General features: G+C 52.6%; 1 protein-coding gene across 6 annotated transcripts in view; it reads right to left on the minus strand.

The window, feature by feature from the left end:
• Nucleotides 1-2,087: 2,087 nt before the first annotated feature.
• TMEM229B (transmembrane protein 229B) overlaps nt 2,088-14,628 on the minus strand; it is a 40,447-nt gene continuing 27,906 nt past the window's right edge. For 5 of the 6 annotated variants that reach the window (XM_033429979.2, XM_049706420.1, XM_033430101.2 and 2 more), the window contains one exon: nt 2,088-5,733. In XM_033429979.2, coding sequence (XP_033285870.1) covers nt 5,212-5,715 — 504 coding nt within the window. In that variant the 5' untranslated portion in view covers nt 5,716-5,733 and the 3' untranslated portion in view covers nt 2,088-5,211. The remainder of the gene's footprint in view (nt 5,734-14,628) is intronic. The other variant, XM_049706421.1, reaches the window with a different exon arrangement.

Consider the following 14,628-nt stretch of genomic DNA (forward strand, 5'->3'; position numbering starts at 1 on the left):
TACATTTCCAGACAGTGAGAAGCCAGCCCACCCCTGAAAGCATCAGTACTTGACCTTCAGGTTTGCACTACGTGTCTCTTCCCTGGGGAAGCCTTACGTATATCTGTGGATGAGTCAGTTTCCTCTGTTAGACTGAGGCTTCTCTTTTGGAGGCCTGATCAACATTGTACTGTACTGATATAACTATCTTCATGAAAGAACAGTCCACGCCTTTCTCCTGACTAGCTGTGAGCACCCCCGTAACCAGCCTGGTCCCTGGCTCACTGTAGGTGTCCAATAAGTAGTTGAAGAACTAACCAGATCAATTCTCAGGCCCATCTGAGTTTTCAAAAGGAGAACGATTTCACCTGGTAGTTTCAAACCCTCTGAGAGCACGAACAGCTAGGGGCCCAGGCTTAATCTCAAGAGAAGGAAATAGGATCAAAGGTGAAAGGCCCGGGGAATAAATAAAGCTGCATGTGGGAGGTAGAGAAGATGTCACCTCCAAACCCAGGGTTGCCAGAGGCCAAAATTTCACAACCCTCCCTCCGTGAGGAGGGATCCTTGTGCCAACTGGTTTAAGTCTTGGCCAAGATGGCATCCCATACTTCCTTTTTTATAACCCCGTCTCTCCTCCCAAAAACCTCCCCCTCCCGAACATTAATTTCACGTTGTGAATAGCATTTGGAGGGACTGGACTCTAACAACATCCAGAGTCTCATCAAAGTACAAAAGGACACGTGACTCATCACAAGTTCTCCCCAAAGGGTCTTCGGCTTACGTTTTAACGAAAGAGTGACATGGTAAATCGGGATTGCAGACTGGTTGCCACCAGACCTCCTCTGTAAAATAGGGAAATAACGGTGCTCACCACGGATGGGAGAAAAGTTGCTAATGAGGGCGAGCAATCAGTGCAGTGCCTGGCCGCAGTCGCAGGACCAGCAGCAGCAGGGACCACAGTTGTTCTTCTAACCTGTGGTGTGATGAGTCAGAAGGTCTCTTTGAATCGGGTGAGGGTGGGGCAGAGGAGGTGAGGAAGGAAAGTATCAAGAAAGAAAGGCACCCATTTAGTAGAGTACAGAAGGAGCTGGCCAATGAAGAAGGGTCTCAAGTCCCCTCGGCCTCCTTGTTCTGGGTCCTACCTCTTGCCTCTTGTCTGAAGCTCCATCAGGTAGACCCTGTTCCATTATGCTTGCCTCTTTCTTTTTATAAACACCTGCTCTAATGGACTAGCCTTATAGATTTGTTTATACTAACATGTAAATGACTGTTGGGGCTTTGCTCATTTGCATAAGGGGCAGGGCTTTCAGTTGAAATGAACACCATCGAGTGAGTGGGGGAGGCAGAGGGCTTTCTCAGTGATTCAGAAAGCACAATGCCTATTCCATCTGGAAAACCAGCAGGTATTCTACAGTCTGGCTATGCCAGGGGGGCCAGGCCATTTTGGTTTTGGTTAAACTGGCTGAGCAAATTCTGAACCCTCCATCCTCTTCCTGGAAGTAGGAAAGTAGGCAGGACCATGGTGGGGGGAGAGGCGGACAAGGGATGCTAGACAGAACAGAGGTACACAGAGCAGGAAGGGATGACTCCCTCCAAATGTGCTTCTCGGGGAAAGCAGCACTGCCAGGGGGAGAGCAGGACTCTAAAAAGCATGACTTTCAAGGTAATGACAAGTAAGGGGTTCTAGCCTTCCAGCTCTTTGGGGTACCCTCAGACCCCTTCCATGGGCCCTCCCACCCCATGAGACATTGCAGGTCATGGCTGGCATTTTCAAGAGAAGCCCATATCATGGGAAGATGCAGTAACCCACAGTCAACCTGGATACTGCCTGGGCCTCCCCATCTGCCCTGCAGCCTGGTCCCAAAGTTAGGACTGGACCAGATTATGATGGGGAGTCGGGGGTCGGCTGGAGAATTCAGGTTACCAGAGATGGTCAGCACAGAGATCGTGGAAAGGACTGGTGGAGAATGCCACCTGCCCTCCCCACAGCATGGCCCCATCCAGCATGCTTCAGGACAGTGTGATGCCAGAGTGTGAAGGGCCTGGCCTCCAGCAGCTCCTAGGAAAGGGGCTCCAAAACAGAAGAAACAGAGATGGGTCAGAGCCAGTCCTGGAACACAAACACCGGTATATTTTGTGTGCATGAATGTGAAAAGAAAGAGACAAAGAGACCAATGGAGACAGAGCAGGCAGGGTGCACAAACCAGGCATGTATCCTTCCGAAGAGGTGTCATAGCTGGGAGACAGTCCCACCCGCCTCAAAGCCCCTTTTGTAGAGCAGGGACCTGCCGCTCCTCCAGGCCTGGGGTGGCCTCAGAGTGGAAGGTGCTTTCCCTGCCTTAGCCGTAAGCCCTCCAGGCCTGAGCCTCCCAATTTTCTGCATCCCCTGTGGTGGTGTCTGCATAGCCCAGAGCTCTATAAATACAGGTTCTCCTAACTGACCCACTCAGTGGCTGCCTCCCCAGGAGACCCATGCAGAAAGCGAGGGACCAGGACAAAAGGACTTCATGGGCACTCCCTAGGTATTATTGCTGTGAATAAGCATAGACCATTGTGACTCACTGGCATGGGGGGGGGGGGGGACACGGCACAAGGGACAGGATGCCTAGCAGATGTCAGAAGCGATTCAACCATGCAGGGCAGCACATGGCGATCTGTGACTCAGAGATGCTGCCATGTCCTGTGGAGAGAGGCCCAGGACACCAGAGGTTCATAAAAAGTGAGCAGATTCTCTGCTTTGCAGGGCTGGGATTACTCCAAACTTTGAGTCCTTGGGCACTATGGGATTGGGGCCCTGAAGACACACAGATCCCGTGGTCAAGCTCCAGGTCATCACCTCCCTTTGCTAGGGGCTCTGTCCCCTATAAGGGAGAATAGGAGCCTCAGGGCACCTGGATGAAGCAGAAGTACAGTGCTCTGCACGTTGCCAGGCAGGCAGGTTTACTCGGGGACCTCTCGCACTTGGGAGTTTTTGTAGGGCCCCGAGAGATAGTGCCAGGGAACAGACAGGGCAACCTCTGGAGCGGCCAGACCCAGTGGGCCACCCAAGGGCTTGCCCTGGCAGAGAATCATGGAGGCCTTGGGCTGGGAGACATCAACAAGCTGACCACCAGATTCTGTCGTGGAGGGGAGAGCAAAGGTGAGTAGTGTGGTCCAAGGGGCTTAGAGGGGTAGTGGGGTCCAGGAGACCGAGATAATGTGGATCAAGGGGAGAAGACCGAGGAAACAATTACTGACAGAACCGGGAACCAGACACTATTCTTCCTCTGGAATCCCCTCCACCTGTAGATGGAAAGCAATTGACCCCCACTGGAAGGCTGAACCCCTAGAAGCCCCAAAGCCCTGGAATTGGGGCCACAGTAAAATCAAAGGTAGGGTTAACCCCTGCAGAATGTAGGTTGTGCCTAGACTGGAGGAGCCTGCCCAGGACGTAGAGGCTGGGGATCGCCCTTCAAACTGTCCTGGACAGGGTCACTGCAGAACACAACCCTGCCAAAGGCAGAGTCTCCCAGCCTTTCTCCCAATCCAGGACACCACCCCTGCCCACCCCCCCCGCATCCCCACCCTGGCCTGTGCCCTAGCTGGTGCTGTCTGCACAGTCTAGGTGGAGCAGTACAGCAAGAAGAGGAGATTCTCTCCACAGGTGGTATTATCACTTTTAATGTTCTATAAAAAGGGAAAGGCTGATTTCTACCTAAGGGTCATAGTGTGGTCAAGAAGAGACCATGTACCGTGGGAAAGGCTGTGTTCTGATGGACCCCTCCACTCAGGGAGGGGGCAGAGCTGGAAGTGGGCTGGAGTTAGGATTTCACCTGTCTACTGCCAGCAATGGACCTGTCACTGAGGAAGGCGGGGCAACCGAGAGGACAATGCCCATGAGCACGGCAGAGTTAATACTGTTTAAGGAGCAAGCTCAGTGGGTCAGCCTTTCTGGGAGGGCCGAGGACGGGGTAGCCCTGAGGAGGTTTTGCTGCAGGGCTGGGGCTATGGCAGAACCAGTACTGACCCATTCCCACTAAGGATGCTTCGAAGACCCTCCCAAAGCTGAAAGGCTCTCTCTTTCTCCCTCCCTCAGTCTCCATGACTCTCCACCACTGCATACCGGCTCCTCCACCACCTAGAAAGCTAGACTGCCCCGGCTGGTTTGAAAATAAACCAGTCAGGTACCTTTACTGCCCAACTTCCCCCCTTCACACTGATTTGTCTCTAGGTCCCCACTGTGGATCCATGGGGCCCATGATGGCCTGACTCTGCGTTGGGGGTATCATTCGTTTTTAGCCACTGCAAGGAGGTGAGCACCAGGGGCCCTGCCACAATCCCCCAGACCGGGGCAGGTGGGGAGGCATAAGGGGGGACTTCTCAGGAATCGGGCCATCGACAATAGTGGAGGGAAGGCTGCAAGAGGGTGGGAGGGGTCTGCTCAGGGCTCTATCTCTGGCAGCTGCTGTGTTGCCTAGGGAGTTGTGGGTGGGGCAGGTGGGGTGCTTACATGGATAAAGGGGCTGCTAGTGGTAAAGGCTTTGAAAATAAGAGAAAAGGGGGAAATGCTGCCGGACACACAGGGATTGAAACCTCCCAAAGCCCAAGGTTGGTGGGAATCCAGCACCAGGGGGGGAGCCCCCGAAGGCCAAGGGATCAGCGTGGGACCCTGGGGGAGGGGAAAGGAGCCAAGGGAAGACCTCCCAGCCCTTGCAGACCAGCACTCCCGCCCAGCAGCCTCCTGGCTGCCCAGTCTCTTCTTAGGCTGCAGCTCAGCAGGCCCCTGGGGGAGGTATTGGTTGCAAGCAAGCACCTGAATATTGCCTAATGGAACCAGCTGAAGCCCAACTAAACCAGGTGAGAGGGAGGCAGGTGGCCCCCGCAGCAGCCCAAAGCCTCCTCAGGCTTTGCCTCCCACCTTCTGCTCCACTCTGTGTCCCTTAGTCAGGACAGGGCCTGCTGCTTCCAAAGTCACCCACGTAGTCCCGTCCCTGTGTAGCCACAGGCCTCCCGCCCCTGAGCTGGGCTGAGATCCACAGACCCTACCCGAAGTGCCCCTGCCGCCTCCACACCCCGCCCCCAACGCCTGACCACGCCCCCAACGCCCGCCCACGGTGGCGGGGGGTGGGGCACGGGGGCTCCGTGTGCCCTACGGGGCAGGGCTTGTGCTGTACAGAGGGGGCAACCCTACCAGCTTGGTACCCTTGTCCACAGGATCCATGAGAGCCTCCCAGCCCACCCCCCTCCCCCAGCTCAGTCAGTCTTGACGTGGCCGTTGGCCAGGGCCAGGGGGCCGCTGGGCTCCCCGGGCTCGGCGTTCTTGTCAAAGCGGAGGCGGAGGGTGTTGCGGATGATGAACTGCTCCATGATGAGGGCCCCGCAGAACCAGGGCACGGCGTACTCCAGGGTGATGAGGCCCATGAAGTCAAAGTCGAACTGGGAGTAGTCCCAGGGGCAGGCGTTGAACTGGCGCAGGATGAAGCCGGTGGTGAACTCCCACAGGTAGGTCCAGAGCGTGTAGATGAGGCAGCGCACCAGCAGCGGGCAGCGGCCGCGCAGGCGCAGGTACATGCGCTCCACGATGAGGATGGACGTGCCGTAGATGAAGAGCGCCCACACGCTCGTGACCCCCGGGAACTTCCAGTTAAAGTTCACCACGAATTCCCAGGCCGCCGTGAACATCACCTCGCAGAAGTAGCCATGGATGGCGTACAGGTACCAGCGGGACAGCGCCGTCAGGGGCTCGGCGGAAGCCATGGCGCTGACTGGGGCTGGCTGTTAGGGACGCAAAGGAGACACAAGTGAGGGAGGAGGCCCACAGACTTGCCCGCCCCAAGTGTCTGGAGTGACCAGGCCGGAGGGGATTTCAAACCTGCCTCTACCTTTCTCTTTTAGTTACTCATCATACTCCTAACCCTATTCCATGTTCATTACTTTATTTCATATTCCTTACCTGAGCCAGGGAGGCATGAGAAATAAAAGGAAAACAAACAGCCCCACTGGCTTCCTCTGAGAAACGCTACTCAAGTGCTACTTGGAGAGAGGTGTCTACTACCCTCCCTATAATAACTTCTTAGGATGATTGGTAGTCAGTGGAAGAGTACCCCCATTTCCAGGCTACTTGCTAATTTTTCACTAGGCCCATCCACTGGGGTCCCCATCTCTTCCCCCACTTCTTCTCAAACTCAGGTGAGTTCCACATCACTCATACTTCAAGTGAGCTCTTTCTAAGCAGCCCCGTCACATGTGTCTTTTATGTGTGTGTGTGTGAACCTATACATAACATAAAAGTTACCATTTTAACTGTTTTAAAGTATACACTGAAGTGATATTAAGTACATTCTCATTGTTGTGCAGCCATCGCCACCATCCATCTCCAAAATGTCTTCATCATCCCAAACTGAAACTCCAAACTCATGAAACACTGTCTATCTCCCCATCCCCTCTCCAGCCCGTGGCAACCACTATTCTACTTTGTCTCTATGAATTTGACAACTCTAGGTATCTCGTTTAAGTGGAGTCATGCGGTATTTGTCCTGTTGTGACCGGCTTATGTCACTGAGCCTAACGTCTGCATGGTTCATCCATGTTGTAGCATGTGTCAGAATTTTCTTCCCTTTTTAAGGCTAAATAATATTCTGTTGTGATCTACCTAGATATATTTCGTGTGTCAATTCATCCATTAATGGGTGTTTCCACCTTTTGGCTATTGTGAATAATGCTGCTTAGAACATGGGTGTACAAATATCTGTTCGAGTCCCTGCTTTCAGTTCTTTTGGGTATTTACCCAGAAGTGGAATTGCCGGATCATATGGTAATTCTGTTTTTATTCTCTGAGGAGTGGCCTTGCTGTTTTCTACAGCAGCTGTACCATATTACATTCGCACCAGCAATGCACAAGGGTTCCAATTTCTCCATATCCTTGCCAGCACTTATTTTCTGGTTTCGTGATGATGGCCATTCTAATGGGTGTGAAGTGGTTGCATATTGTGGTCGCATTTGTTTTTAACTGCTCCATTAAGTGGGCTTTTGGTGTTTAGTTTCAATATTGAGAGGAAACCAGTGGGCTGACAGAGTCCTCCCCTTTACTTCTCATTGCCTTCCGATCCTCTCTTTTAAACCCCACTGGCCTTCAAGGCCCCATCATGCTTCTCCGAAGACTGGCCTGGCCCTCCACCAGCGACTGTGTGGACCACTCATTTGACCCTTTACTCAATGCCACCCCTAGTTACTATCCAACCAGCCTGTGTACTCCTTGATGGCAGCAGCTGTCTCCCGGTCCTCTGTTCTGTGGCCTTGGTACAGTCCTCCCCTGAGCAGGTGTTCTCTAAATGACACGTCATTTATGTGGAGGGTGGGGTGGGAGAGTTCAGGGTTATATCAAGAACGGGCAGGCAGAGCAGGAGAACAGGAACCCCAGCTGCCAGTGGACTCCAGGCTGACACCTCTGGCAGTCCTCTCTCCGAGGTGGTAGAAGGGACAGAGGTTAACAAGATGACATTTGCAGTCTGCCCACCTGTCTGGGAATCCCAGCCTTACGTTTCAGCTAAAGCAGACCTAGTCACAATAATGCCTACCCATGCACATTGCTTGGTGGTCTTCCAATCACTTTCATTCACATTTTGTCATTGGTTCTTACTAAATTAAGACTCGTGTGAAGGGCAGGTAGTTTGACTTCCATTTTTTAAGAGAGGTAGTTGAAGCTCAGAGAGAAGTCATTTGCGCCATATTCCAGGGCCAATGAATGGAAGACGTGAGACTAGAATCCGTATCTTTTGATTTCGACTTCAAAACTCATCATACTTCAGCCATCTCCTAGACATGCGTGCCTAATGTCACTCCCCTGCTCAAAAACATTCAATGGTTCCCCATTTGCTAATGAAACGCTGCAGTGTCGTTGGCCTGGCATTCAAGACTCTCCCTGATCTCACTCCAATCTACTTTTTCAGCCTAATTCTCACAGTCCAGCTCTCCGCGTCTTACCACCATCCCATCTAATGTGTTTTATGTGCCTGTCTCCTCTTGCCTCCACAAGTACAAACCAGCTTACAGGTTACCTTCAGAACAAAATCTTTTTCATCCTCCCAACCACAAATCCTTTCTTCCTCCCCGAATATCCACAGCATGTACTCTGTCTCTCTTTGGTACAGATGATTTTGTTTCACTGTTGATGACTTTCAGTCCCCAGCCAAACAGCTTTCCTGTGTTCTACACCTATTTACCCCACTCCTTCCCGAACACCTCCACCTAAGTGTCACATAGGCACCTCATATTCCTTTCCCAAATCAAACTCATTATCTTCCCTCCCAATATCTCCTATGACCCCCATCATTTGTTTTCTTTTTCTTTTGGAAATTAGAACACTTTGTGCAATGTTTTGGTCCACTCTTAGCTTCTTTTTTCTTTTTAAATTATGCAATTAAAGGAGCACCCAGCACACAACTCAACACAGAGAGTGTGGGAGGACCGGCCAGTGATAGGAGCCCAGGCCTCTGGCCTCAGGCTCGAGCTCCCCTCGCTGCTCCAGCCATGGCACCGAACAGCAGCCCCTCAGGGCCCGGGAGGGTGAAGGGGGAAGGCAGTTCCAGCCCCAGCAGCTTTCCCGTCCCTACTGGTGCCCGACTGTCAGCGTGTCTTGTCCCACACCTGTGGCCGGGAGGGGACCGCTTGTCCTCTGTCCAGCAGAAGGGGTGGTCACCTTCCCTTGCTGCGACGCGAGTATGGAGGGCCTCCCACCGGAGGTGCCGCCTCAGGCTAGGTCACCCAGGCTCACCTCAGGGATCATATGACCCCCATCTTTTTTTTTTTTTTTTTTTTAATGTTGCCTTCACAAAGGAGGTAAAGCCTGGGCTGTGTTTTGTTTTTTTTTTTAAAGAAGATGTTGGAGGTAGGAGTTTATTAATTAATTAATTTATTTTTGCTGTGTTGGGTCTCCGTTTCTGTGCAAGGGCTTTCTCTAGTTGTGGCAACTGGGGGCCACTCTTCATCGTGGTGCGCGGGCCTCTCACTATCGCGGCCTCTCTTGTTGTGGAGCACAGGCTCCAGACGCGCAGGCTCAGTAGTTGTGGCTCACGGGCCTAGTTGCTCCGCAGCATGTGGGATCCTCCCAGACCAGGGCTCGAACCCGTGTCCCCTGCATTAGCAGGCAGATTCTCAACCACTGCGCCACCAGGGAAGCCCTAACCCCCATCTTGATTAATGGTACCACCATGCACCCAGTTAGCAGAGAGAGGTCATTCTTGCTTCCTCTGCCACTTCCCCCCTTTAATCTGAACTCCCTGAAAGTAAGGACTTTGATTCAGCACTGCATCCCCAGGTGCCTAGAATAGTGCGTCGCACACAGTAAGCATTCAGTTCAAGAGTGAAGACATTCTTGGTGGTCCAGTGGTTGAGTCAGTCTTACTGTGCAGGGGACACTGGTTCGATCCCTGGTCGGGCAACTAAGCCCATACGCACAATGAAGAGCCCGTGCACTGCAACGAAAGATGCTGTGCGTGTCACAACTGAGACCCGACGCAGCCAATAAATAAATATATACATTAAAAAAAAAAGAATGAAGACATTCCTATCACTCAGCAATTGCTACATAACAAATCATCCCCAAACTCAATGGCTTAAATAAACTCTCATTTATTATTACAACTCACGTGCCTATGGGTTGGCAGATCTTGGCTGGCCTCAGTCACAAGGCTGTGAGTCATCTGGGGGCTCTGTCCTATGCTTGGCTGGGATGGCTCTGCTCCACTTGCCTCTTGTCCTTCTTCTGGGCCTAGTGGACTAGCCCTGGCAAGGTCTTCTCATGGCAAGGGCGGAGGCCCAAGAGCGAGCAACCCCACTGCACCGGTGCTTTTCAATACTAGTTAAGTTGTTAAGTCACACCCACTAACATCTTGTTGGCCCAAGCAAGTCACATGGCAAAGCCACCAAGTCAGCCATTAACGCCTATCCTTTCTACCTCTTAAACATCTTTGAAATCCATCTCCTCCTTGTCATTCCTGTTTCTCATTCCTGCTCTAGTTCAAGCCCCATCATCTCTCACCTGGATGACTCCAATGGTCTCTTACATAGCCAGTCTCCCAGCCTTGCATTGCTCCTTTCAATTTACTCATCACTACTGTGAAAGCGTGTATAGAAACAGCAGTCTTTCTAAAATGCACATCCAGTGTTTCTCCCCACTTAAAGCCCATTAGTGGATCTCTAACATCTACAGAGTAAGGCTCAACCCCTAGGCATGACTGGCAAAGCCCATCGTGATCCACTTCTGCTTCGGAGCCTGTCCTCCCGATCTCTCCATTGCTGTTTTTGCTACTTGGGGTGCCCTTCCCCCAACCATGGCCTGCGAAGCCATAATCCTTCAAGATCCAGCTCTTCTGTGAAGACTTTCCTAAACACCTGCAACCCTGGAGCTGTCCACTGCCCTGTCCACCTCTGCACCCCGTTCACTGCTGTGATAACAGTTAGCGTTCAGCTTTGCCATGATTCCCCTGGAGGCCAGCACCAGTAGCCACCTGATAAATGTTTAATACAACATTAAGAGAAAAAAGCAGGATTCAGAGTGGAATGCTGAGTATGATTTTGAGTTTGCAAAGGCATACACACATGTAAATATACAAAAAATTTAGCCACAATCATCTCTAGATGGTGACATCATAAGTGATTTTTATTTCCATCTTTATACTTTTCTGTAGACTCTAAAATTTTTTTCTAACTAGTATGTATAACTTTTATAAAAATAATGGTATCTTAAAAACATTTGTTTTTGTTTGTTTGTTTTATTTTCTTTTTTTGGCCACGCAGCATGTGGGATCTCAGTTCCCCAACCAGGGATCGAACCCGCACCCCCTGCAGTGGAAGCATGGGGTCTCAACCACTGGACCACCAGGGAGGTCCCTTAAAACTATTTGTTGAATGACTATATATCAATCATCTTAGCACCTTGTCTATAGAAGATGCTCAGTAAATTTGCCAGACAAATGAACTTAAGGAAACCTGAAATTGTATAAAATTAACACCCATTCTTCCCTCCTGAGCCATGCCCAACAACAAACCATGACTCACAGGTGTGAATGGTGTGTAGGGTTAAGTGCAGGGGCTCCAGATCCTAACTGCCTGGGTTTGTGTTGTGGACAATAATACCCCCCACCTGTGGGATCTAGGGCACACTACCTGACCTCTCTGTCTCAGATTCCTTATAAGTAAAGTGAGAATAAGAGTAACCACCTCTGAGGGTTACAGTGAGGATGAATGAGCCAGGAGGTATCCACTACTAGGGATACAGCAAATGCTCAAGAAAAGATGGCTTTCATTTCTGGCACAGAGCCAGGATTCCTGGTCAGCGTCTCCCTCCCACCTGTGGCAGGGTCTTTCTGCCCCTGTCCTCACTAGCAGCCAGGCAGCCTTCTGTGCCAAGCAAGTCAGGTCTTCACCTCCACCCAGAGCACTAACCCGGCAGCCAAGCTACCCGTGAAAACAGTAATCACACATACAGCCCATGGAACAAAAACTCAGCTGAGGAGAATCGAAGTGAGCTTCCAGCTCCCGTGTGGCTGAGGAGGTGTGATGAAAGGGGAGGGGTCTCAGAACCAGCCCTGTGAGGGCCTGGCTTTAAAAGAAGCGTGAGTGAAAGGGCCAGCATTCCTGGCACAGTTTCTCAAGCTCTAGTTTTATGCTGAACTCCCAACAGGTTGCTAAGCTCTGCCCAGAACAGAGCTTGGGCTCCAGGGAAACACAGAGCAGCGAGGAGGGGTCCGCAGTCCGAGGTGGGTGGACAGTGGTGGCCTGGAGACCCCTCTGCCTCCTGCCCGACTCAGGGTCCTCTGAACGCAGGTCTGTCCACCTGACAGGCACTCGTAGCCCTGGCCCCTCTGTCCCCCAGGATCCGGAGAAGGGACTTCTTCAGATGTGCCCTTCAGCAGCCTCATGTACCTGGTGGAGTCATCGCTCTGGTCAGTCCCCTCCTTGATGCTGATTTTAAAACCCTACTCTCCTTGCCTCTTGGTCTGATCTTTTGGGGGAGGCCAAGAATGGTTTCCCAGTCGGTTACAGATCAGAGGCTCCAGCCACGCCCACACCCCCGGAGCAGGTGACTTGGAAGAGTTGGACGCCCAAACCCTATGGAGCAGAAGCAAGATTAAAGGAGTGGCTGTCAAAGGGAGAGAGGGCAAGTGCCGAACAGAAGAGAGGGTGTGGGGAGAGAGAACAGGGCGAGCCCGAGGCCTGGATTCTGGTTTTAGAATCTCTGTGCCTGGAAGAACACGGGTAGGTGGAGGGGAAGCATACCTAGGTGAGGTCAGGTCGTGTCTGAGGAGACCTGGACTGGTCCACGGAAGATGAATGGGGAAGAGCTGGCGGGAGCCAGGAGGCGGGGGTGAGGACAGGGGCGGGGACGTGAGACAGTGTCGTCAGGTGGGATGGCAGCTCACACTGTGATGGGACAGATGCTAAAATTAAAGGCAGGCGTTGGCCTGGGTGGATTTTCAGAACTCCACTCCCCAAACCCACTTCTAATAGTCACCGGAGCTGTGCCTGAACTTTGAGCTAGGACAGGCTCCCCTCCCTCTGCTGGGCCCAACAGCCTCCATCCCTGCCTGGCCTCCCCCAACCTGAGCCCGTTGCCCCAGACCCTTCCAGTACCTCCTTGTTCAGCCCTGGGATCGGAGCCCCGGGTCTACCTGCATCAAGAGGAACCAGCAGTTCACGGGATGTTGCTTCTTTCTCCTGGTGACAGACATAACCATCCTGAGGACCATGACACAAAGATGGGACAGCCCAGGAATGAAAACTCAGGGTGGAGTAGAGAGGAGAGTGTGGGCAAGACTGAAGGCAGAGAAAAGAATCTGCAGAGCAGTGGATGGCTTCTCAAGCGGGATTTTAGGGAACAACACTCAAGTACAAGAGCCCTCATGTGTGATGACAGAGCCAGGCACGCAGAGTTCCAGCAAAGGGCCAGAGCCCAAGGCGAGTCATCAGGACACGGCACTGCCCCTCCAAGGAGACAGGTGGGGGAGGGGGAGGGCTGGCTTTCAGAGCCCTGCTCCCTAGGAGTAGCTCACCTGCTGCTCTTGGAACCCGCCGGGCTATTCCTTAGGGTGACAGAGAGCAGAGTGAGCAGTTGAGAGGAGCGAAGAGAATGCCATCAAAGTCCAAGACAGGCTGGAGGCAAAACCGGATGGGATGATTGCTCTTGGTTTTGCCAAAACCCCCCATCTTGTAGCATCTTAACTTCCTGGAACAACACGACAACTCTGGGAATTTTTGTCCAGAGGAGCGTCTTGCTAGAAAATCAGGATTCCCCTTCCATGCAGACAGGCTGGGCAAGCCTTCCTCTTTCACCTCATTTACTTCCCAAATTTCACTTCCCATCCCCAGGCAACAAAACCATTACAGTTAATTAATACCACTGCACTGGGGAGATGCACAGGCCTTCCAGGGGTCTCTGAGGACAAGGCATTGGGGACACAGCTTGAGCAACCCTGAGTGCAGTCTCCTGGTGGGGTAGTGGAATTAATGAGGGGTGGGCGGTCGCCCTTACCTCTGGGTGCCAGATGCAAGTTCTGAAACAGTCCTGAGCCTCCCCTGTGGTCATCAGGTTGAGGGGGAGGAAAACATGGGCTTGCTTCAGGGCCAGAAGGGAAGCAAGTGGGGGAAGATACCAGTGGTCACTGGCTTGCCCAAATGCCATAGAGTTCCACCCTCTCTTGCTGTGGGCGTCCCCCCAGGAAAGCTCCCTGGGCTGGTCCTCCTGCCACTTCCCAAGTCACAGTAATAATCAGGCACTCTTCTCAGTACTTTCCATGTACTAACGCAGATAATCTTCAAGCCCATTTCACAGATGGGGAATTCGAGGCAGAGAAAGGCTAGAAAATTAGCCTAAGTTCTTACAGCTCCACGAGGCAGAACTGGGGTTCGAACCCAGCTCCAGAGCCTTCACTCCCAGTCAGCACATCGCACTGTTCTTGAGGCTGACTACAGGCTCCTTTGAGGGCACTACCGTTTTCTGAGTTTCTGCTTGTGGAAGGCTGAGATGGTATATGGGGAGACAACAGGAAGCAAGAAGGATGTGAGCTTCTCGGTAGATCATCAGCGAAGCCCAGAACCGGTGTCAGAGCTCCTGAAGGCTCTCAGTCTATTCTGAGAGGCCAAGTTCTGTTCTGAAGCCACGTTCTGGCAGCGTCCACACGAAGATCCTCCAGGGTCACGGCTGACCCTCACAGGACCATGGCAGCAGCCACCCCTTTGGACCTTAAGGCACGTGCCATTCAAAGACCTCTCACCAGGACACACGTTACCCAGAGTCTCCCCGATGGCCAGCCTGCCCCAAAGCTGCCGGGAATCTCAGACGCCCCAGCCCTGCCACGGAAATGCCAGCCAAGAGCAGCGGCCAGCGTGCAGGCTGCCCAGAGAAGCCCTGTGCCTGCAGCAGCGACAGCAGCCGGAGTAGCAGAACCGTGCAGGGCAGCCGGCCGGGGAGGATTTCGGACAGCCTCAGATGCTGAGCAAATCCCAGCTGGCAGGTGCAGCGGGGGCAAGTGGGCTTGGGGAACGGAGTCAGCCTGGCACCGAGGCTTACCAGGGCTCAGGCAGCAAAGGGCAGCCTGCGGGTGGGGACTGCAGGACCCTTCCCAGACTTTACACGGCTGCCTCTCTGTTGTCATTCAGATCTCAGCTCAA

This window comes from Orcinus orca, chromosome 2 (assembly GCF_937001465.1).
Source record: "Orcinus orca chromosome 2, mOrcOrc1.1, whole genome shotgun sequence".
NCBI classification, from domain to species: Eukaryota; Metazoa; Chordata; class Mammalia; order Artiodactyla; family Delphinidae; genus Orcinus; species Orcinus orca.